We start from the raw sequence: 24792 nt of genomic DNA, 5'->3' as shown, positions 1-24792 counted from the left end.
ATTGAAAATCTGACAAAGGATTAGTATCTAGAACATATAAAGAATTCTCAAAACTCAACAGTAAAAACACAGAAAATCTAATAAGAAGGTAAGTTAAAGGCATGAAGAAACATTTCATTAAAGAGAGTCTACAGATGGCAAATCATCACATGAAAAAGATGTAAAACACCACTGTCATTAGGGAAATGCAAATTAAAACCAATGAAATACCATAACTTCCTATCAAAATAGCTAAAATGAAAAATAGTAACGCATCAAATCCTGGTGTGGATGTGGGGAAACCGAATCCCTCATGCACAGCCAGGGATGGGAAGGTAACACGGTGCAGCCGTTTGGGAAGACAGCTTGGTGGTTTCTTTAGAAACTGAACACGCAACCACTATACAAGCTGGCAACTGCACCCCGGGCCTTATCCCAGGGAAAGGGAAACTGACGTTCGCACAAAAATCTGAACACGAATGTTGGTAGCAGCTCTATTCATAACAGCCAAAACCGGGGAACAGCCCAGGTGACCTTAAACCAGCTGCGGCCGTGCACACCATACAAAACTACCCAGCCATGGAAAGGAGAGAAGAACCCAAAGTTCACACACCGTACGATTCCATGTATATGGCATTCTTGATGTGACAAAGTTATAGAATGAGGTGACATGTCAGTGGTTCCCAGGGGTAAGGAGGGGCGGGAGCAGGACAGAAGTGTGGCTCCTTGGGCTGGTGGGAACGCACTGTGCCCGGCCTCTATCGCCACGGGTTTCCTGGCAGTGATGCTCACCACAGTTGTGTAAGACGTCGTCATGAGGAGAGACCAGGTAGAGCGGACAGGGTCTCTCTGTACTATTCTTTACAACTGCATGTGAACCTACACTGATCTCAACACAGAAAACCAAGTTAAAATTCATAAGGATCAGTAATGTTTTCTGGGCACGTGCTGTGTGCCTTCCGGTCCCCATAGAAGCCCTGCAGGGTGGACGTCCTTGTTGTCCCACTTTAGATGAGGACACTAGGCTGAACAAGGACAGACCGCTCCCCCAGGGTCACCAGCCAGTGGTGTGGAAGCTGGGATTCTGGCACAGGGAGTTGGCCCAGCTCTTAGGACCCGCCCCCCTCCACCGCCTCTGCAGGCCCTTCAGTCTGGGCCCCATGAGGGATGTGCCCTCCCTCCCTCCCTGGCCGGGCTCCCGGGCCCTCTTTGTCTGAAAGGGCAGTGTCCACTGCACCCAGTGCCCCATGCCCTCCTCCCACCCGGGCAGAGCCGTTCCTGTCCGCGCACATCTCTCAGCACTGCTGGGCCAGCCCCCCCGGATGACCCCGGCCACAGGCACCACCTGGCCTGCACGTGGGACAGACCAGAGGACCAACTCCCAGGAGGCAGCTTCGGCCAGTGGCAGTCTTCAGGGAGACACCCGCTTCCTGTGCAGCTCTGAGGCCCGGTGGTCACTGCACACTCAGGCCTCCTGTGCTGACGCCCTGCTATTCCCACCTGGCTTCCCCACTCCCCTATGCTGTATCGCAGGTAGACCCCTGTCCCCATCCATTCTTGGGAGACGCACCCTAAGATGTGCTCCCAGGAGATTCTGCGCCTCATCCACGTCCAGCAGCCCCTAGTCTGGAAGGCTACCGCGTGAGCGTCCTGGGGCGGCTGCCACACATCACCACAAACTGGGTGGCTTAAAACAACAGGAATTTGTTCCCTTACAGTTTGGGAGGCCAGAAGTAGGAAATCAGTACCACCGGGCTGAAGTCAGGTGTCAGCAGGGCCGAGCTCCCTCTGGACTCTCGAGGGGAAAATCCATTATCCGTTCCTCGCTTCTCCCAGCTCCTGGAGGCTGCTGGCTTCGCTGGCTCGTGGCCACATCCCTCTAAATTTCTGCAGGTGTGGTCAGATGGCTTCTCTTGTTCTGTCTGCAAAATATCTCCTTCCGCCTCCCCCCTATACGGAGATGTGGTTGCAATTAGGGCTCACCTGGACAATCCAGGCCAAGCTCCCCATTTCCAGATCTTTACTTTAAACCTGTGCAAACACACTTATTCCTTATAAGGTACAATTACCGGATCCAGGGGTTGGGACCTGACATCTTTGGAGGAGCCATTAGTCAGCCTGACACACTCCCAATCCATAGCTCTGGCCAGACTCCCCCATCCCCTTTGGACATTTGTCCTGTCTTAATCTGAACTCATCTGTCCCATCCTAAACCGGAACCGCCATAGACATCTTAACCATGGCTGAACCACTGGCTCTGTCCTCCAGGCTAGGAATCGGGCACCATCCTCACCCCACCTCTCCCTCCTCCATCTTCACCCTGACCTAGCCCCCAGGCCCATCCATCCTAGTCCAGAGACCCTGGTGCACTTGTGGGACGTGAGGTCAGTTGAGGTCATGCTTCCCATCTGTTCACTGACCAAAAAATTCCCAGTGCCGCTGTGGGTCACGTGTCCCCTCGGCCTCACTCCCGGGCTCCTTGGCTGCAAGTCCCTTCTCCCCCCAGAAATGTCAGCGGCCCCCATGCCTCCGTCCTTCAATCTCGCCTCACCTGCTTCTGTCCAGACAACTCCAATCATAGCCACCTCAAGGCACTCTCCTGTCCCCCGAGACTAGAACCCTGGCCTGTTGACCACTGCAGCCCCAGGGCCAAATTCTGAATGGACCAGAGGCCTTCCCCCCTGGATGTCCCTTGTCACCTGGGACAAGGTGTTAGGTGTCACCTGCACCTAACACCAAGTCTAACACCTCCATCCTCATCTCAGGCCTGCTTCTCCTTCTATGATTTTAAAGCACCGAAAAACAGCCTCTTGCAGATGACGGCCTGCCAGGCTGTTACAGCTCAGGCCTTTCTCTCCGTTTAGAGTTCGCCTATCTTCTCCACTGGACCATGTCCCACACCCGGCTGGCGGTGACTCTGTGTCTTGGCCACCATGGTTGTCCCCAGTCTAATACGTTGCATGGCATGTAGTAGGCACTCAATAATATCCATGACTGGCTTTTCCATTTAACGTTTTGTGGGCACTTTGGTAATTAACATATCAGTATTTTGATGTTGATCCAATGCTGTGTTACATGGACTTGCCCTGACCCGTACCAGTGGATGCACAGACTCTGTACTTATCTGCACCACACGCAAAGCTCCAGGAGCTCTTTGTGTATGAGTCGCTGACTGCATCTCTGCTGGTTTCCGTGAGCTAGGTTTCTAGGAATGCAGTTAACTGGCCTGAAGCACTTTTGGTTCAAACCAGGAGCAGCTTCCTCACTAGCTCAGCCCAGGGTGGGAAGGGCTGGCCACCTGGTTTAAGCCTCTGACACATCCACCCTAGGCCTGTCTTTCCTTCCGACCGAGGTGCAGGTCTGTCCCAGCAGGAGGGATGAGGCTCCCAGGGTCTGCACCCTCCTCGGCCTGGGCAGTGCCCTGCAGTGCGCCCTCTTGGGGCATGTGTCCAGGGACCCTGCAGCTGGCCCCTGGGCCCTCACAAGGAGCTCAGGCCACTGCTTTGGTGATGAGCTCAGGCTTCCAGGTGGCCTGCAGGCCTGGACACTGGCTGCCCCCAAGGCTGCAGGACCCAGGTGTGCTGGCCACCTTGGCCCTCTCTGCAGACCACTGCCCCTCCTTCACCCTCACACCCCAGTGTCCAGCAACCCTGAGGCCAGGTCCCTGTGGCCCTGAGACCTGTCCCCAAGCCCACAGCTAGACTATTGGGCTTCTTTATAAATTGAGATAAAACCCAGGTAACATAAAATTAACCACTTTAGCCATTTAAAGCACCCAGTTCAGTAGCATTTAGTGCATGTTAGTACATTCAGAGTTGTGCTCTATCCAGTTCTACAGAATTTTCAAGCCCCCAGAGGAAACCCTGCACCCATTAAGCATTGCTTCCCAGTCGCCTGTGACAGTAATTAAACAAGGAGGTCGTCAGACAGTGGCTCTGATGCCAGGTAGCCACAGAAGCCAGCGGACGCCTAAGTCAAGTCACTGCGCTCGAATCTGGGAAGATGAGACCTGAAGACACCGAACACAAACAGCTGTGGGGTCTCCCCAAATACGGCAGCTGCTTAAGCTGTGGCCAAATTTTCCTGCTCTCCGAGTCTCCTCTATAAAAAGCCCTCCCCGCTCCTGTCGGGCGGGCCTGGGGGGGCTCCAATCACCTCCAGTTTCACATTGATGTTTGTTCACATAGACCCTTGAAAACATGTACCGTGCCTCAGTTTACCCAGCTCCCGCCAGGCCCTAGTCCTTGCCAATCTGCTTTCTGCGTCCGTGGATCTGCCTGCTCTCCGAGTCTTCTCTATAAAAACCCCTCCCCGCTCCTGTCGGGCGGGCCTCCAGTTTCACATCGATGTTTGTTCACATAGACCCTTGGAAACATGCACCGTGCCTCAGTTTACCCAGCTCCCGCCAGGCCCTAGTCCTCGCCGATCTGCTTTCTGCGTCTGTGGACCTGCCTGCTCTGGGCACTTCATACAAACGAGACCACACGAGACGTGGCCGATGGTGTCTGGCTCCTTTCCCTATGCATCACGCTTTCGAGGTGACAGGATAGGTGTCCCCTCCCTTTGACGGCTGAGGGCTATTCCAGGGCATGGACTGCAACCCTGACCCATGAGGGCCGTGCCCCGTCCCCCCTCCTGACCGCCCTCAGCTTAGGAGACTCAGCCCAGGCCCCGCGGCCCCCAGGCGGGCGCTGGCCCCAGTGCAGCTCACAGAGGTCTTGGGAGGATACCGGGGAAGCTCATTCCATTCAGACCAAACAGCTGCCCAAGACACCCACGAACATGCACCCACGCAGCACACTGCCCCCAGCCTGTGGAGAAGTGGCGGTTACAGCCGTTGTCCCAGAAACCATGAGCCTAGGTGTTTGTCCCCAAGGTGGGTCTGGGTCCCCCCCTGCCAGGGGCCCAGCCTCTCCCTGTGACCCTGAGCAGAGAGGCCGCCTTCACCTAAGCACAGTGGGGGAAAGGACCAGCTTTCCTCAAGAAGTGGGGGCAACAGATCTGGGCCGAGACCCCCTGGCTGCAAGGTGGCATGTCTGTCCTCGGTGGAGAAGACGCCGGTGCAGGAGCGGAGGCCAGCTGCCCAGGCCGTCCTGCCGGGCGTGCCAGGCTCTGCCAGCAGTGGGCTGGGGCTCTCTTCCCCAGGTTGGGTTCCGAGGCCAGGGCTGGCCTCCAGACACCTGCGGCAGGCACTCCCGAGCCAGTGGGTACAGCTGCCCGCAAAGACAGGGCCTGGCCGTCCACCAAGTGTGCGGGAACTTCCTCTGTCTGCCCTTCAGCCAGGCTGGGGTCAGTGGAAGGCCCCTCTGAGCTGTTCCGGAGAGAGAGCTGTGCTGGTAGCCGACGCCCAGCAGCCCGCCGCAGACTGGGAGCTCCGTGCCCACGGGAGAGGGTGTGCAGAAAAGGGAGCCCTCCTACACTGTTGGTGGGAATGTAAATTGGTGCAGCCACTACGGAGAACAGTATGGAGGTTCCTTAAAAAACTAAAAGTGGAGCTACCATTGATCCAGCAATCACACTCCTGGGCATATATATGGAGAAAACCATAATTCGAAAAAATACATGCACCCCAATTTCATTGCAGCACTGTTTACAATAGCCAAGACATGGAGGCAACCTAAATGTCCATCAACATTTAGGATGGTGGTACATATATACAATGGAATATTACTCAGACATAAAAAAAGAATGAAAGAATGCCATTTGCAGCAACATGGATGGACCTGGAGATTATCATACCAAGTGAAGTAAGTCAGACAGAGAAAGACAGATATCATATGATATCGCTTATATATGGAATCTAAAAAAAAAAAACAAATGAAATTATTTGTAAAACAGAAACAGACATGCAGACTTAGAGAACAAATTTATGGTTTCCAGGGGGGAAGGGTGGAGGAGAGGGATAGACTGGGAGGTTGGGATTGACATATACACACTACTATATTTGAAATAGGTAACTGAAAAGGATATATATGTATAGCACAGGGAACTCTGCTCAATATTCTGTAATAACCTAAATGGGAAAAGAACTTAAAAAAGAATAGATACATGTATATGTATAACTGAATCACTTTGCTGTACACCTGAAACTAACACATTGTTAATCAACTGTATTTCAATGTAAAATAAAAATTTTTTAAATAATAAATAAATGAAAAATAAATACCTCCTCCTCACCCCTCCTGGGAGCAGCTGACCTACCAGCCACTCACACCTTAGTATGACTTTGTTCCCACTGCACAGACCCTCTCACAGTGCGGTAGCCACAGCAGCTGCACTCATGTTTCAGGGGCACCCAACCCCTGTGAGATGCTGATTCCTCTACCCGAAAGGAGACTTAGACTCCGTACCAGCCTTGAGGAATTTCAGGATATCAAGGATTAAGGCCAGATCTCTGGAGTATTTAGAGAGGGAAAGGAGAGGTTAACCACAGAGGAATGAGGATCCAATCAGCAACAGGCTTCTCATCAGTCCCAGTGGGTCCCAGAAAACAATGAACTCAACCTTTAAAGTCAGGAGGTGGGTATTTTGAACTCAGAATCTATCCTCAGCCGAACCATCAATTACATTTGAATTTCCAGATATGCAAATTTGGGGGAAGTAATCTGTTAATTCTCCTTTCGTGCCCTTTCTGAGAAAATTTTCTTGAGGCTGTACTCCAACAACGCCAACAACGCCAAAAGGAACTCAAGAAAAAGAAAGAAATGGAATCCAAGAAAACAGTTGCATTAACCCAAGAGTGAAACATGAAAGTAAATTCTAGTCTGAGAGCCTAGATAACAGCCAGTACAAAAACTAGCGCTCCAGAAGGGAAGCTGGCTGGCCTTCCTGATGCGGAAGCATGCTTGTTCCATCAATATGGAAAAAGAAAGGCCGTTAGCAATGCCAGGATAAAGAGTTACAGATGAGTGTCATGGGCCCAGATGAGGCATCCTGATGCGATTTGGAGCAATTGATAGAATGTAAAAATTATACATCCATTTCAACATGAGACCTGGATCATCCCCTTGCCAGAAGCCAGGCTCAGTGGTATAGGAAAGGAATAATATTTATAAAATCATAATGTATTTTTACTAGCTTTAGAATTATAGACTCAACATAGTGGCAATTATAGGGGAAACACAGTTAACAGATTGAGGACCGAGTAAGTGTTATAAATTCTCCCCTAGCCGTTTGTTAAATTGCAACCCCTCACCTCCCTCCCTCTTCTCCCAGCTTTAGTTTTCTCCACAGCTCTCATCACCACCTGATACCCTCTTGCACTGTTGGTGGGAAAGTAAATTAATATAACCACTATGGAGAACAGTATGAAGGTTCCTTAAAAAGCTAAAAATAGAACTACCATATGACCCAGCAATCCCACTACTGGGCATATACCCTGAGAAAACCATAATTCAAGAAGAGTCATGTACCACAATGTTCATTGCAGCTCTATTTACAATAGCCAGGACACAGAAGCAACCTAAGTGTCCATCATCGGATGAATGGATAAAGAAGATGTGGCACATATATACGATGGAATATTACTCAGCCATAAAAAGAAACGATATTGAGCTATTTGTAGCGAGGTAGATGGACCTAGAGTCTGTCAGGTAGCATGAAGTAAGTCAGAAAGAGAAAAACAAATACCACATGCTAACAGATATATATGGAATCTAAAAAAAAAAAAAAAAAAAGGTTCTGAAGAACCTAGAGGCAGGACAGGAATAAAGACACAGACATAAAGAATGGACTTGAGGACACAGGGAGGGGGAAGGGTACGCTGGGACGAAGTGAGAGAGTGGCATGGATATATAGACACTACCAAAATAGCTAGCCAGTGGGAAGCAGCCGCATAGCACAGGGAGATCAGCTCAGTGCTTTGTGACCACCTAGAGGGGTGGGATAGGGAGGGTGGGAGGGAGACGCAAGAGGGAGGGGATATGGGGATATATGTACACATATAGCTGATTCACTTTGTTATACAGCAGAAAGTAACACAACATTGCAAAGCAATTATACTCCAATGCAAATGACAGGGCATCACTGACACAGTTGGGGGGAACAGTGCAGAGAGAGGATTCCCCACTTCTTCCCCTGACACAGAAGGGAGACAGGAGAGTGTGTCCAAGGCTGGTCGCGGAAGCGGAGGTCCATACATGGGATTCTAAACTATTCATGAAAACACGGAAGGGCTAAAAACAATATACCAAAATTAAGCGGGGAATGGATGAAGTTGAAATGACTTAAGCTTCTCTTTCATACTGAGAAGTCAGATAGAAATTGCTTAAAATGGACAAATGCAGGGACAGAGTGGAAGCATTTTATTTAGAATTATGGCGGTAACAAGATCTGAAAACATAACGGTTAAAATGGTTCTCTCCTTAGAGGGGGAATGGGGTGGGAAATGTTTCTTTTTCATTTCATATCAGTCTACACTGCTTTAATATTTTTATTTTGTGTGTAATACTTTTATAATTTTAAAAATGTGGGGGAAAAGCCATGGACACAGACATCAATGTCCTTGTTTCCTGTAAAAATGTCTTCACTTGTTTATGATTTAGTCTTATCCCCTTGGACTTTATATATATCTATATTAAAAAAAGTAGCCATCGAAGAGCACATCTGTAGGGTTTGGAAACTGCAATGAAAGACATTCATGTCCATTATGTCACCTCATGTCCCCATACGAGGATTCGTGCCACACACCTCTCCCAGAATTTCTCACCTGAAGAAAGTTTGCCTCAACCTGGGAAAAATATCTACAACAGATATGGAGGACAGAAGGGTTGACATCCTTAATAAAGAGAAACTTTCTCAAATTAACAAGAAAAATTCCTAAATATCTCAATAGAAAAAAAGGATAAAGGATATAAAGCATCTCACCAAAGGAGAAATGAAAAATTGTCAAATAAAACAGCAAATTAACTTCTTTACCCCTCAGCCTGGCAAAATTGAAAATGGAGGAGGAGGAAGAGAAAGGGAAGGAGGGGAGCAGGGAGCAGGGAGAGCCAGTAATGATGCGGGTGGGAGGTAGGGGGAGCCTGCCCCCTGGGCCCTGCAGCCAGAGGCACCATCTTCTGTGGGCCAATTGGAGGATGTGGCCAAAAGTCCAGCAGTTTTACTTCTAGGAACTGAGACTAAGGAAATAATTGGCTAAGTGTGCAAAGATGTATATCCATCAATGACAGGTGTCAAAGACGCCGGGACACACACAAAGGGAGAAAGGAGGCTGGGTGAGGAGAGAGGCAGAGATGGGAGTGATGGAGGAAGCCCAGGGACCACCTCGAACCACCAGCAACTAGGAGGAAGGCAGGAAGGATGCTCTCCTAGAACCTCCAGAGGGAGCCTGGCCCTGCCCACACCTTGATTTTGGACTCCGGCCTCCTGAATTGTGAGATGATAAATGTCTATCATTTTAAGCCGCCAGCCTGTGGTACCTGGTCACATGTCCTGGGAAACTAAGTGTAATTCTTTTTTTTTTTTTTTGCGGTACGCGGGCCTCTCGCTGTTGTGGCCTCTCCCATTGTGGAGCACAGGCTCCGGACATGCAGGCTCAGCGGCCATGGCTCACGGGCCCAGCCGCTCCGCGGCATGTGGGATCCTCCTAGACCGGGGCATGAACCCGTGTCCCCTGCATCAGCAGGCAGATTCTCAACCACTGCGCCACCAGGGAAGCCCCCTAAGTGTAATTCTTAACAGTGTAAGAATTAACGTTGGGCTGACAGTCTCAGGCTGGACAAGGGCGCCCGGCCTAGCGGACTGACTCCCAAGCTGGGCCTCCATCTCTGGTCCACCAATGCTACTGTGTCAGCTGGAACTGACAGGGCTCTATTCCAAAAAGGAAGATGGGAGAAGAATCCAAGGGGTAGTTTGGGTCACTTTCATTGCTCCCCTCACCCATGCAGCCAACTGTGGCCTGGAAGGTGCATCAGGTGAAACAGATGTGGCTCCAGGTGACCACCTGGTAAGTGGCAGGCAGGTCCTCAAAGGACGGAGGGCTTCCCAGGTGAGCCTGACCCATGAAAGTAGGACAAGCACAGCAGACAGAATGATGTTTAAGCACTCAGTGTTATCTTAAAACCGTAGGTCCCGTTTCTTCCTTTCTTTAAAAATAGGCCATATACAGAGCGGCTGGGCCCGTGAGCCATGGCCCCTGAGCCTGCGCGTCCGGAGCCTGTGCTCCGCAACAGGAGGGGCCACAACAGTGAGAGGCCCGCGTACCGCAAAAAAAAAAAATAGGCTGTATAGACTGGGAGAAAATATTTGTAAATGATGTGACTGACAAGGGTTTAATTTCCAAAAAATATACACTAAGTCCCCTACATACAAACGAGTTCCATTCCAATAGCACGTTTGTGAGTCCAATTTGTTCATAAGTGCAACAAAGTTAGCCTAGGTACCCAACTAACACAATCGGCTATATAGTACTGTACTGTAATAGGTTTATAATAATTTTCACACAGATAACACATAAGATATAAACAAACACAACAAATAAAACATTTTTAATCTTACAGTACAGTCCCTTGAAAAGTACAGTAGTGCAGTACAACAGGTGGCATACAGGGGCTGGCATTGAGTGAACAGGCAAGAAGAGTTACTGACTGGAGGAAGGAGAGGAGGTGGGAGACGGTAGAGCTGAAGGGTCGTCAGCGATAGGAGACGGAGGGCGAGCTGCAGTTTCACTCACACCTGACGTTGGTGGCACAGGTTCTGGTTCCTTGCTGGATTCAATTCTATCTACCCTCTTGAAAAAACAATCCAGTGATGTCTGGGTAGTACCTCTTTGTTCTCGTCATAGATGACACCGTAGCGCTGGATTGCATTCTGAACGGCTGCTGCAACCTTCATCTACTGTTCTTCCTTCGGGTCTGTGCCTCAAAAACTAACAGTGCCTCCCAAATAAAGGAAATCCCCTTACCATTTCCTGTGTCATGAATCTCTCTGGTTCTTCAGTTACTTTTTCTTTCTCTTGTCCTTCTTCATCCTTTCTCTGTGCCTCCAGTTCCATCAGGTCTTCATTAGTAAGCTCCTCGTGTTGTACAGCAAGGAGTTCAATGAAGTCGTCCTCTTGCAGATCTAGCTCTAGCTTCTTGCTGAGGGCCACTAAGTTGCTGAAGACCTCTTTGGACTCCTCATCTACCTCTCAAATCCACGAAAATCATGAACAAACTGTGAAAAAAGGTTCTTCCAAACCCCATTCATGGTGAAGGCCATAACCTCACACACGTTGGCATCTTTCAAAGTTCGCAACTTGAAGTTTCGTGTAAGGGACTTACTGTAAACAGCTCATAAGACTCAACAACAACAAAAACAAAAAACCCATGCAAAAAATGGACAGAAGACCTAAACAGACAATTTGCCAAAGAAGACCTACAGATGGACAACAGGCACAAGAAAAGATGCTCAACATCACTAATTATTAGAGAAATGCAAATCAAAACTACACCAAGGTACCACCTCACACCAGTCAGAATGGCCATCATTTAAAAATCTACAAATAACAAATGCTGGAGAGGGTGTGGAGAAAAGGGAACCCGCCTACATTTTTAGTGGGAAAGTAAATTGGTGCAGCCACTATCGAAAACAGTATGGAGTTTCCTCAAAAAACTAAAAATAGTTGCCATATGAAGAATCAACATTGTGAAAATGACTATAGTACCCAAAGCAATCTACAGATTCAATGCAATCCCTATCAAACTACCAAAGGCATTTTTCACAGAACTAGAACAAAAAATTTCACAATTTGTATGGAAACACAAAGACCCCGAATAACCAAAGCAATCTTGAGAAAGAAAAACAGAGCTGGAGGAATCAGGTTCCTGGACTTCAGACTATATTACAAAGTTACAGTAATCAAGACAGTATGGTACTGGCACAAAAACAGAAAGATAGATCAATGGAACAGGACAGAAAGCCCAGAGATAAACCCACCCACATGTGGTCACCTTATTTTTGATAAAGGAGGCAAGAATATACAATGGAGAAAAGACAGCCTCTTAAATAAGTGTGCTGGGAAAACTGGACAGCTACTGGTAAAAGAATGAAATTAGAACACTCCCTAACACCATACACAAAAATAAGCTCAAAATGGATTAAAGACCTAACTGTAAGGCCAGACACTATAAAACTCTTAGAGGAAAACATAGGCAGAACACTCTATGACGTAAATCATAGCAAGATCCTTTTTGACCCACCTCCTAGAGAAATGGAAATAAAAACAAAAATAAACAAATGGGACCTAATGAAACTTAAGAGCTTTTGAACAGCAAAGGAAAACATAAACAAGACGAAAAGGCAACCTGCAGAATGGGAGAAAATATTTACAAATGAAGCAATTGACAAAGGATTAATCTCCAAAATTTACAAGCAGCTCATGAAGCTCAATATCAAAAAAACAAACAACCCAATCCCAAAATGGGCAGAAGACCTAAACAGACATTTCTCCAAAGAAGATATACAGACTGCCAACAAACACATGAAAAGATACTCAACAGCACTAATCATTAGAGAAATGCAAATCAAAACTACAATGAGGGGCTTCCCTGGTGGCGCAGTGGTTGAGAATCTGCCTGCTAATGCAGGGGACACAGGTTCGAGCCCTGGTCTGGGAGGATCCCACATGCCGTGGAGCAACTAGGCCCGTGAGCCACAACTACTGAGCCTGTGCATCTGGAGCCTGTGCTCTGCAACAAGAGAGGCCGCGATAGTGAGAGGCCCATGCACCGTGATGAAGAGTGGCCCCCGCTTGCCACACTGGAGAAAGCCCTCGCACAGAAACGAAGACCCAACACAGCAAAAATAAATAAATAAATCTGTTCTTTAAAAAAAAAAAAAACTACAATGAGGTATCACCTCACAACAGTCAGAATGGCCATCATCAGAAAATCTGCAAAAATTAATGCTGGAGAGGGTGTGGAGAAAAGGGAACCCTCATGCACTGTTGGTGGGAATGTAAATTGATACAGCCACTATGGAAAACAGTAAGGAGGTTCCTTAAAAACTAAAAATAGAACTACCATATGACCAAACAATCCCACTACTGGGCATATACTCTGAGAAAACCATAATTCAAAAAGAGTCATGTACCAAAATGTTCATTGCAGCTCTGTTTACAATAGCCAGGACATGGAAGCAACCTAAGTGTCCATCGACAGATGAATGGATAAAGAAGACGTGGCACATATATACAATGGAATATTACTCAGCCATAAAAAGAAATGAAAGTGAGTTATTTGTAGTGAAGTGGATGGACCTAGAGTCTGTCATACAGAGTGAAGTAAGTCAGAAAGAGAAAAACAAATACCTCATGCTAACACATATATACGGAATCTAAAAAAAAAAAAAAGGTTCTGAAGAACCTAGAGGCAGGACAGGAATAAAGATGCAGACATACAGAATGGACTTGAGGACACGGGGAAGGGGAAGGGTAGGCTGGGATGAAGTGAGAGAGTGGCGTGGACATACACACACTATCAAATGTAAAATAGATAGCTAGTGGGAAGCAGCCGCATAGCACAGGGAGATCAGCTCGGTGCTTTGTGACCACCTAGAGGGGTGGGATAGGGAGGGTGGGAGGGAGACACAGGATATGGGGATATATGTATACATATAGCTGATTCACTTTGCTATAAAGCAGAAACTAACACAACATTGTAAAGCAATTATACTCCAATAATGACGTTAAAAATAAAACAAAAAAAGGCACAGTCCAAACGGAAAGGAAGGGATGGGTAGTATGTCATACGAAGAGGCGTGCTGATATATATGCATGTCTAGGAAAGGAGGAGGCTAACATGTGATATCTGTTTGTTAAGAGTAATAAAAATAGCAAAGTTTACAAAAAAAAAAAGTTGCCGTATGATCCAGCAGTCCCAATCCTGGGCGTATATCCAGACAAAACATTAATTCAAAGAAATAAATGCACTGCTATGTTCATGGCAGCACTGTTCACAATAGTCAAGACATGGAAACAACCTAAATGTCCACTGACAGATGAATGGATAAAGAAGATGTGGTGCATATACACAACGGAATACTACTTGGCAAAAAAAAGAATGAAATAATGCCATTTGCAGCAACATGAATGGACCTAAAGAATGGACCTAGAGATTACCATACTAAGTGAAGTAAGTCAGACAAAGACAAATATCATATGATATCACTTATATGTGGAATCTAAAATATGACACAAGTGAACTCATCTACAAAACACAACAGATTCACAGCATAAAGAACAGACTTGTAGTTGCTAAGGGGATAGGGGTGGGGGAGGGATGGACTGGGAGTTTGGGATTAGCAGATGCAAACTAGTGTACATAGGATGGATAAACAACAAGGTCCTACTGTAGAGCACAGGGAACTATATTCAGTATCCTATGATAAACCATAATGGAAAAGAATATGAAAAAGAGTGTATACACATGTCAAACTGAATCACTTTGCTGTACAGTAGAAGATAACACAACATTGTAAATCAACTATACTTCAACAAAATAATTATTTTTTAAAGGCCATATAGGAAGTTGATACCATATTTGGAAAGTGATGCATTCCTTCTCAGCTCTGGTAAGAACGGGCTAAAAAATACAACAAACTAGTGAATATAACAGAAAAAAAGCAGACTCACAGGTCTAGAGAACAAACTAGTGGTTACCAGTGGGGGTGGGGCAATAAAGGGGTCGGGGAGGAAGAGGTACAAACTGTGAAGTACAAAATAAACTCCAAGGGTATATTGTACAACATGAGGAATATAGCCAATATGTTAAAAAAAAACTATAAATGGAGTATAACCTTTAAAAATTATGAATAACTGTATTGTACACCTGTAAGTTAGATAATATTGTATAGCAGCTATACTTCAACTAAAAAAACAAGGAAGGAAAGAAGAAAAGAGAGAGGGAGGGAGGGAGGGAGGGAAAGAGAGAGAGAGAGAGAAAGAGAGAGAGAGAGAGAAAGAGAGAAAAGAAAGAAAGAAAGAAAGAAAGAAAGAGGAAAGGGAAGGAAGGAAGGAAGGAAGAAAGAGGAAAGGGAAGGAAGGAAGGAAGGAAGGAAGGAAGGGAGGGAGGGAAGGAGGGAGGGAGGGAGGGAAGGAGGGAGGGAGGAAGGAAAAATAAAAGGAACCTGGCTGTGCCTAACCAGAGCCACCAAGCATGCCCAAGCCGGACGTCACCTCGGCCCAGCTGGTACCTGAGGAGTCCCGGGCACCACTTGGCCAACCTTCCAGGCTCAGATGTGGGCACGTCCCTTTGACATTTGCCATGGCCCCCGAGGGTAAGTCACGTGTCACTTCCTAGAAACGTTTTAAGGGCCAAGTTCTAGCATCAGTCAGCATTTGCTTCCCCTTCTGCGTGGCTGAGCAGCCAGTTTAGAAGGAGATGGACCAGCCTGGGACCCTCTCAAGGGTCTGGGGCACCTGGACCCGAGCGTGAGCCAGAGATAACTCGGGTTATTTTAATCCACTATGGTTGGGGAGTCCTTTGTTATTACTTAGCTTATCCTAACAAACAACCTGAACATCTATCGGGAAAGGAGAACTTAAGTCAAGATTGCAACCCGTTCAGAGCCCAGCGCCACGTGGTGAGGGCACGCAGAGGGGCTGCCTCCCTTACTTATCCAAAAAAGCCAGCTGATCGCCGAGCAGGCAGGGGGAGACACACTGGTGGGCCAAACGTGGCACATAGGCCACCGGCTGGGACCTCGACTTCAAAGACATGACGGTGAGTACCCAGGGGGAACGCCACACAGCCAGGAGAAACAGTGGGATCCCCAAGCGTGCTGGAGGGCATGGAGTCCGTGGGCGGCAGGAACAAATGTGGACATTTGCACAGTCACAAATGCACTAACAAAATGTGATATATCCGTACAATGGGATATTATTCAGCCATGATGAGGAATAAAATACTAACACACTCTTCACCACAGATGAACCTTGAAGACATTATACTGAGTGAAAGAAGCCAGACACAAAAGACCGTGCATTGTGTGATTCCATTTACATGAAACGTGCAGAGCAGGGAAATCTATGGAGACAGAAAGTAGACAGAAAACAGGCCGCGCAGGGCTCGCGGGTGTTCAGCTGCTTTCTGAGGTGATGACTGTGGTGATGGGCGCACTTATCTGTGAATACACACTTCAACTGGATGAGGTGTATGTTATGTGACTTGTATCTCAATGAACTAGTTTTGAAAAAGAAATGTGTGTATCTGTACTTACACAGCCAAGACCTGCCAATGGCATTTGCTCCGGGGATGGGACTAGGGCAGGAAGAGGATGGGAGCTTTTTGCTCTGACCTTTGAACTGTGTCTCTGTTTCATTTCCGAATTGTAGGAAGTTTTGCAATAAGCAGTTACTTTTGCTACTGGGGAGAAAAGGAGGCCCACAGCCCATGTCTGCCAGTCCAATGTCCTGCAGATTCACCAACATCCTCCTCCTGCTTTTTAAGAAGGCCGAGTCCACGTGGGCTTTGCTGTGCCGAACGCCCTCCGTGTGCCCGTCTGGCTGGGAGAGCGCAGTCCTCAGAAGCCCAGCAAGTGCTCGTGAACTTCTGGGAAAACGCACGTACATTCTCCTAAGTGACCTCGGCCGACTCTTCCCTGTTTCTGGATGGCGTTGCAGCCATTTATGGTAAAACTGAACTGGGTTCCACATCAATCCCTTTCTTGTTGAAAGGTTCTGGTTATAAACCACATCCTCAGAAGGATAATTAAAAGATGGATTAGACGGGCCATCCTGCTTTCTTGGGGCAGATAACTTGGACGCAGGCCCGCAGCTGGTGAGAGCTCACCCAGCCGGCTCGCCGTGGTCATCGTGACGTGCGGGTCTCGGCTGGTGTCTTAGATAAGATGCACGTGGCTGGGGCGGAAGTTACTATCACTGCACATGTATCCTGCATTGTTCACTTTTGACAAAACAGACTTTTAGTTCCAGAGGTGGCTTGCGTCTAGACTGGCTGTTGGATCCTTACGAACGAAGCTTTATTTCCACGAGCTCGCCCTTGACATGGGCTTCGAGAAAAGCGTGCAGACGCTAGCCAGAGGGGTACCGTGGAGGAACAGCGGGACAGCATCCTCGAGCAGGACAAGTCTGCTCTGCCGTCGGGAGGGGGCCTGCTTGGAGCCAGACCCGCGTGGAGCCTCCGCCCGTCTGCCATCGCGCGGTCGGCCTCCCACTCCATGTGGCACAGGTGTGCGCGTGGCTGCGCGGGGGTCTGGACCCCGTGCTCTGCTCTGTCCCTGCTGTGGAGTTTGGAGGAAAACATCAGCCTGGCATGTTTAGCCCTTAAGTCCAGCCAAGGGGAGGCAGGGCACATTCAGGAGACCCGTGGGTCCTGCTTTGTCAGGAGACTTGTGGGGTGAGTGGGGACCAGAGGGCGGAGACAGGCCTAGAAGAGGGAGACCCACACTCTGACCTGTGACATTCTCTCCCGGGCAGCGGCTGCACCTCCCGGTGTCTCAGCGCCCAGCCCTCACGGGATCTGGTGAGCGCACTCAGCCTGCCGCAGACTCCCAGTGCCATGGGGGCCCTGGCGCTGCTCCAGGGTAAGGCCGTGTCGTTGCCGGTTTGATGTGTCTGTCGCCGTGTCGCTGTCGGTTTGATGTGTCTGTCTCCTCAACTGCACAGCCGCACGGGGCACAGAGTGGCACCCGCGAGATGCAGGTCCCAGCACGCAGCAGGTAGTTTAGATGGGGCTCTTCAGGTTGAAAAAAAAAAGATAAATCTACTTTAACTCAAGCACGAAAGGTGTCGTGGTCTCAGCACTGCTCCCAGGTGGAGGTTTGGTTGCCAGACTGACTCTGGCAGGCAAGCTGACAGAGGCCGTTTATTGGTGGGTTGCCAGGAGCTCCCAGAATTGATGGGAGAAGGGGCACCGCAGATGTTCCAGGCATCTCAGGGCAGGAGGCAGACAGTCGTCTGGCTGGTGAGGGCTTGAGGGCTCTCCCATCATGCAAAGCTGGGTCCCAGGTGGTGTTGCTGGGGGTACCACGTAGGCTGTGCTGTGGTCACTGCCCCGCGAGGACAGAAGGCTTGGTGGCTGGGGGAGAGCGCCAGGCAGGTGGCATTGGGAGCCTCAGAGGGCAGTGGTGGCAGCTCTCACAGGCTATTGGGGCCCAGGGACAGGAGTGGGACTCCTGTCCCTCCCTCCAGTGCAGAGCTGGGGCTCAGAGCCAGACGGGGAGAGGGGACCGATGTCCCCATGGCTTCACTCCCGGACTGGAGGCAGGTCTCATGCAGGCTGAACAACGGCCACCGTGGTGGCTGACCGGGAATCAGGCAGGATCTCACCCCCTCCTCGCTCTGAGAGCCCCACGCTGATGCTCTAATCACAGTTTCTGTGGATGAGACCTCGCCTGGCAGACAAGTGACTATTACTTTCTATGACGAAAGATGCCGTTAAGGTTCTTGAGGGGTGTAGCTCATCCTGGGTTATCTGGGTGGCCCGAAATGCCATCAGGTGTCCTCCTAGAGGGACACAGAGGGAGGTTTGGTACAGATGCACAGGGGAGGCCGTGTGAGGATGGACGCAGAGACGGGAGAGAAGCACCACGGCAGCAGGCAGGCTGGAAGAAGTGGGAAGCCACCCCGCAGAGCCTGCAGAGGGAGCGCAGCCCCGCATGACACCTTGATTTTGAACTTCTGGCCTGCAGGACTGTGAGAGAACGCATTTCTGTTGATCTAAAATACGTTGAGATAAAATAAGCTTGCGGTGGCGTGTTAGGCGGCCACGGGAAGCAGAGACAGGTGGGTATGGCTGTGCCCACCCCTGGCGAGGGTGTCCAGGTTCACGGACATCTGGCACCTTGCTGAGGCCACAGAGTGGGGTCTCGGGGCTGGAGGGAGTGCCAGCCCAGGGACACTGGCATGTCGCTGCCCCGGCAGCCAGGGCCGCAAACCTCAGGCTGCTGACCAGCCGCACGGGTGGAAAACAACGGTAATAACAACGGCCGATGCTCACTGCCGCACAGCAAGAGCCAGGCTCTGCCACGTGCTCTGTGGCACCTACGAGGGGCGGGGACCCTAAGCCCAGCCCTGTCCACACCGCAGAGGTGGAGGACAGGGTGTGAGCCGGCCGCCCTGTGCAGGGCCAGGCCGGGACACGTCCGAAGGCAAACTGGATGCAGAAGCCACACTCTCAGCCCCCACCCTTCACTGCTTCCCCAAGGAAAGTTCATACTCATCAGAATAAACGGTTCATTCAAAGGCTTATATTTTATACCCAGTTTCATGTTTTCCAGTGACACGGTGTGTTCTTGGATGTGAAGGAAAGCATCACTTCAGAGGGAAAAAGTATAAGGAAACCTTTTCTGTTTTCCCCTCAAGGGTGTTAATCTCACCCGGCTGCTGAGTTCGGGGCACAGTTCTGGGTGGGCCGGGCTTAGGAGGCTGATGGGTCTGGGGGCTGCTCCCCCCGCACAGGCTGTCGCCCCCATCCGTTCCTCCACCACCTGGTGCAGTGGTGGACCCTCCTCTCTGTAGGTGCAATCGTCCCCACTCTGGTGTCCACTTTGAGTCTCTTACACTTGTCGACAGCCAGAGCAGCGCAGGGACCAAAAAGGCAGGAGGCTGTAGCCTTAATGGATCTGAGACTCGGAGGGGCAGGCGTGGGCATGGAGCCAGGCGCTGTGTCCTGGGATGGCGTCGTGCCCCAGACGGGGTTTGGGAGAGGTCGGCTCCCTTTGGTGAGGAGGGAGCCGTTTGAAACCGTCTGCACCTTCCCTCTCATCTTTTCTCTTTCTGAAGGGGCTCCGAGTTGGAACTGTGGCTGGTGTCTATAAGATTCATCTGGGGCTTTTCTGGGTGTTTTTGAAAAGGCAGAACAGGAGAGAATTTAGGAACCAGACGGTTCTCGTAAAACAAAATAATGAATTCCTCCCAAGTATGAGATATTGATTTAGCATCACCTAAGAAGTCATCCTAACACTCTGTGAAGAATATGCTTTCAGTTCTAAAATCTTCTAATGGATACGTCAATTTTAACTGATTTTTCCCCATTAGGTCTAAATCTTTCCTTTGGATCGTGCCATGTGGCTGTCATGAGCGCTGATAACATGACAAATGGGGTTAGGACATGCATTTCCATTTTCCAAATGAGCCCTTCCACTGAGGCTGCAGCTGGCCCGCCTCTTTCTAGGCCAATGAGCCCGAAGGTTAGGCAGTGGGGTCCTCAGTGTGGGGCGTGGCTCCATGCGCCGAGACAGGGCGGGGCCGGCCTCCCCCAGCAGCCTCTAGACCATGTGCTTGCCCCGCAGCCCAGCATCATACTTAATTGCTTGGTGACACTGCTGGTATTATCATCGTTCTTCTTCTTCTTTTGCCCGGAGATGAAATGACTTGTCCTGTGATGAGGCTGGCAGCAGCGGCACATTATCCCATGATGCTTGTTCTGTGCAGGCCCTGCTCTGACTGCTTCTCCACTATGACCCACTTAGTCCTCACAACAGGTCACTGGGGGTTATCTGAGTTTTACAGATGAGGAAACCGAGGCACAGAGGGTTGGAGAGGCGTCCGAGGCCACACAGCTGGGCAGTGGGCCTCGGGCTCCAGCCTCCAGTGTGAGAAGCACAGATGGGACCCTTTCCTGGCAGAGGACCGTCTGCCAGCTCCCCGGAGCGGGTCAGGCTGCCCGGCTGGGCTGCATGAGGCTCGTGACCTACCACCACTCACGGGCCCCACTGAGACCAGCGGCTGCCACCGGGAAGGTGGGGCCTGTCCTGCCGCGTGGCAAGGCCCCCGGCTGCCGTTGGCCTCCCTGGGCTGCTATCAGGGGGCCGGGTGGGAGGGGCCAGGTCTGTGCGGCCCCCGAGCAGACTCAGCAACATCGCAGGGCAGCCCTTCGTGTCCTTCATCGCATGTGCCAAGTGTTCCTTTGCTTCTTTATTGATTTTGCTGCCTTGCTTTGCACGGTTTTCCCCAGGACTTTACCATAATACTGTTTTCTAGTGAGGCTGATGATGTCTCCCTTAAGAGGTATTAATATTGGAATAAATTGTTCTTAAGGTGCATCGACTTATGAAATAAACTGTAATAAGCACGCTGCGGTGTTCCACGGAGCACAGTACACATCATAATATACAGAAAACTGTCGGGTATTCATAACTTTGTTTTAACTTCCTGAATCAGTCCACAAGGGATGGGATGCCTTTCTAGAACAATCTCTGTCAGAGAGGAAAGCTCACCCAATGCTTCATCTGAAGGAGGTGGGGTGCTTGGCGGGAGCAGCCTGGGTGGTCACTAGGGATGGAGGAGGCCCCGGGAACCCCTCTGCACAGGAAGAAGGTACAGAGCATCTTCGAGACCTTCGTCCCCCTCTGGCCCATTGGAGATTTCACTGCCTAGACCCCGAAACCACAGCTTCAGGAGGACTTCACTGCTTTGGAAGCTCCCTTCTTTAATGGTAGGTGTCAAATGCATCGCCGTATCTAAATGTTCAATTCATTAAGTATTAAACATCCGTCCTAAACAGCGCTGTGAAATGCAAATGAGAGCAGCTGTGTTATATCTTACTACAAAATTCAGTAAGTCTGTAGCCCCAAACTTTCCGACCTCATTACGAAGTTGTGTGCTCACCGCTCGCCACCGAAGATGTGTCAGCTCCGTTGCCTCTTCTGGAGCCAAAATGTCCAGGCGGCGGGCACGCAAGGAGGATGCCGGGGGATGGGGTGGGAATTGGCCACTGTCACCCGGGAGACATGGGAAATGAAGCTTTGCTTGTTTTGTGCATCCCCCAGAGAAACTACTGACTCAGTTCAAAGGACCCTCAGGCTTTGCCACCAAAGCAAACCCACATGTGTCCATGCCTGAGACCACAGTAGCTCCCGCAGCATAGGCAGGGCAGGGAGGGCCACTGGCCCAGACCTGTGGGCCGCCCATGGGGTTAGCACCCTGCAGGGTCCACTGGCTCTGTGCAGAGGGGACTGGCAGGCAGCAGGGCCCCCACCATCCTGGGCCACCGGGAGATGAGCCCAAGGGGACAACAAAGCAAAGAGGACCCAGGGGCTGGCCTGAGTCTCGGAGCCGTCAATTCTAGTGCACAGACACTCAGAACCATCTCCATGGAACCTCTGCCAACCACGAGGAGCTTGGCATGGGGCAGGGGGCAGCCGGGCACACAGGGCAGCTGACTGGCTGGTTAATTAACTGACCCACTAGGTGTTCTCTCCTCCCTCTTCACAGTGTTGCTTCTGCCTGGGCGTCTCTCTGGAAAGATCTCATCTTGCCGTGCTGCATCTCAAGTGAGGCCACACTCCACCCCCCGCGCCAGCTGCCATGCGGCAGAACTTCGCCTAACTCCTGCTGCACTTTGGGCTTCCCCTTCTCCCCGTCCCGAGGCTGCCCCCTGCTCCTCTGGCGCCAACTCATACCTTGCATGGGGTACCTGCTCCATAATCCTTCCTGAACTACTGAAAGAACAGATGAACATCCTGCGTGGCCTAGGAGAGAACGCACGCGTGTGGGCCCCACAAGGCCCCGCCCCACCTTCCGCGTTAAACATGAATGGCACCGCTTGACACATTTCAGCACAACCCACAGTAGGAAACGTGGTTTATGCTGGACCAATCCTCACATGTTCATATCTCACGTGTGGTCTATTCTAACCTTTTAGCCTCTCTGAAATGCACTCTGTCTTACACAGACCCCGCCTTGCAATGAATCGCTGCCTGGCACCCTCCTCAGCTCACTTGAGTTGCCCATCTTTTTGGTACCACATGGGGTGAACTTCATTTTTGTTAAAATGTCTTCAAAGAGAGTCACTGATTCAGCATTAAAATGAAAGAATTTTGAGTATGTAGAACGCACCAAAGCGCAGCTGACTCGAATTCAAATCAATATTGAATCAGAATTCAATATTAGGGAAGCTGGGCTTCCCTGGTGGTGCAGTGGTTGAGAAACCGCCTGCCGATGCAGGGGACACGGGTTCGAGCCCTGGTCCGGGAAGATCCCACATGCTGCGGAGCAACTAAGCCCGTGCGCCACAACTACTGAGCCTGCGCTCTAGAGCCCGCAAGCCACAACTACTGAAGCCCACACGCCTAGAGCCCGTGCTGCGCAACAAGAGAAGCCACCGCAATGAGAAGCCCATGCACCACACTGAAGAGTAGCCCCCGCTCGCCACAACTAGAGGAAGCCCGCACGCAGCAACAAAGACCCAACTCAGCCAAAAATAAATAAATCAATCAATTAATTAAAAAAAAAATTAGGGAAGCAAATACGCATCATTGGGAGAATGACTGGGAGGCCACATGGTTTCCTGCAAAACAACATCCAGTCCTTTATGAACCTGAAGGAAAGAGGCCCATAAGTAGGTGAGGCTGGGTTGTGTTTGGTGACCAAGACATATGCAAAAGGACTGACTATACCACACCCAGCAATGCAGCCCAAGGCAGGATAAATGGCCAAGGCCTACACGGTAGACAAGGAACTCAAAGCACCAAGAAGCTGTTGGGACTGATTCTGGTGTTCCGAATGCCTGTCATTTAATTTCATCATGGTTTCATCATGGTTTCATCATGGTTTCATCATGGTTTAATTGGCTGTGTGTTTTCTTTCTTAGTTGTTCATAAAATTATAGCACAGTGGGCCCTCCATATCCATGGGGTTGCATCTGTGGTTTCAACCAAATGCGAGAAGAATACTCAGCCATTTTATATACGGGCCGTGAGCATCCTCGCGTCTTGGTATCTACAGAGGTTCTGGAGCCAATCCCCAGGTCAACTGTACCTCTTACAACTTCCAGCACTTAGATCGATGAACTAAAAAATGCTTAACTTAAGAAGGTTTTGCAAACCAGCATCTTTAGTGTGCAATTCACTATAAATATTTTCTTTTGTTCTATTTCATTGTTTAAAAATTCTGGCCATGACCTACTAAAAGGATTTCCTGGCCACTTGATAGGCTGTGACCTGCAATTTGAAAAGATGATGCCGGCAGCCACCTCCTCCACCACATGCAGGAACCCCACCCGGGAGGTGGGAGAGAGGCGTGGAGTCTGAACAAGCGCCGTCCAATAAAAATGCAACAGGCGCCACAGACACAGTTGAAAATTCTACACTTTTCACGTAGCCACGGGAAAAGTGTAGAAAGAAGCAGGTGAAATTAATTTTCATACTATATTTCATTTAGCCAAACACATCAAAAGATACCACCTTAACACGCAAACAAATACGCAAAATTTCTTAATGAGCTATTTAATACCCTTTTCTTCCTAGTAAGCCTCTGAAATCTTAGTTTACACTTAAGCCCATCTTAGTTCAGACTAGACAGGTTTCAAGTGTCATAACATTAGAGAGCACAGCTCTAGAGCCAGGGCAAGCAAACCTTTCGTGTAAAGGCCCAGGTAATAAATATCTTAGGCTCTGCCAGACGATGGTCTCCGGCACAACCGCTCAACCCTGCCTTGTTGTGTGAAAGCAGACACAGATGTCACTTAAATGCTTGTGCTCGTGTTCCCGTAACAATGCACTTACAAGAAAAGCCGGCAGGACAGATGTGGCCCGAGGGCCAGAGTTTGCCGACCCCTGATGCGGGTCATTCCCCGCCCGAACCCATCACCATCTCAGGACTCTCCAGCTCAAGCCAACAAACCCTCTTTTTACCATTTGCTCAAGCGATCATCAAATTCCCAGTTAAGATCTACCGTCTCAAGCTCCCGCCTGCTGCGGCCGCTGGGCAGCCCTCAGCGGTGCCCTGGGTCAGAGTTTCCTCCCAGCTTTCTGTTCACTGCTCAGCCTTTGCTGCTCCTGCCCCCTTCCATCCGCAGTTCTCCTGAAAGCTTGGCATCACCTCTCCTCCCTCCCGCTCTCCCCATCTCCGTTTCTCTTCTAGGAGGCATT

General features: G+C 49.8%; 1 protein-coding gene across 3 annotated transcripts in view; it reads right to left on the bottom strand.

Annotated features, from left to right (window-relative positions):
- The window catches only part of C16H10orf143 (chromosome 16 C10orf143 homolog), a 107872-nt gene that overhangs the window by 15371 nt on the left and 67709 nt on the right, over positions 1-24792 (bottom strand). Inside the window, exon 3 of one of the 3 annotated variants that reach the window (XM_060286153.1) lies at positions 1728-1929. The exons of the other annotated variants lie outside the window; for them this stretch is intronic. Within the exon in view, the coding sequence (XP_060142136.1) occupies positions 1728-1929 (202 nt within the window). The remainder of the gene's footprint in view (positions 1-1727; positions 1930-24792) is intronic. 3 annotated transcript variants of the gene reach the window in all.

This window comes from Globicephala melas, chromosome 16 (genome assembly GCF_963455315.2).
Source record: "Globicephala melas chromosome 16, mGloMel1.2, whole genome shotgun sequence".
NCBI lineage: Eukaryota > Metazoa > Chordata > Mammalia > Artiodactyla > Delphinidae > Globicephala > Globicephala melas.
Note: the sequence above shows the minus strand (reverse complement) of the source record. Positions and strands in the feature narration are given on the sequence as shown.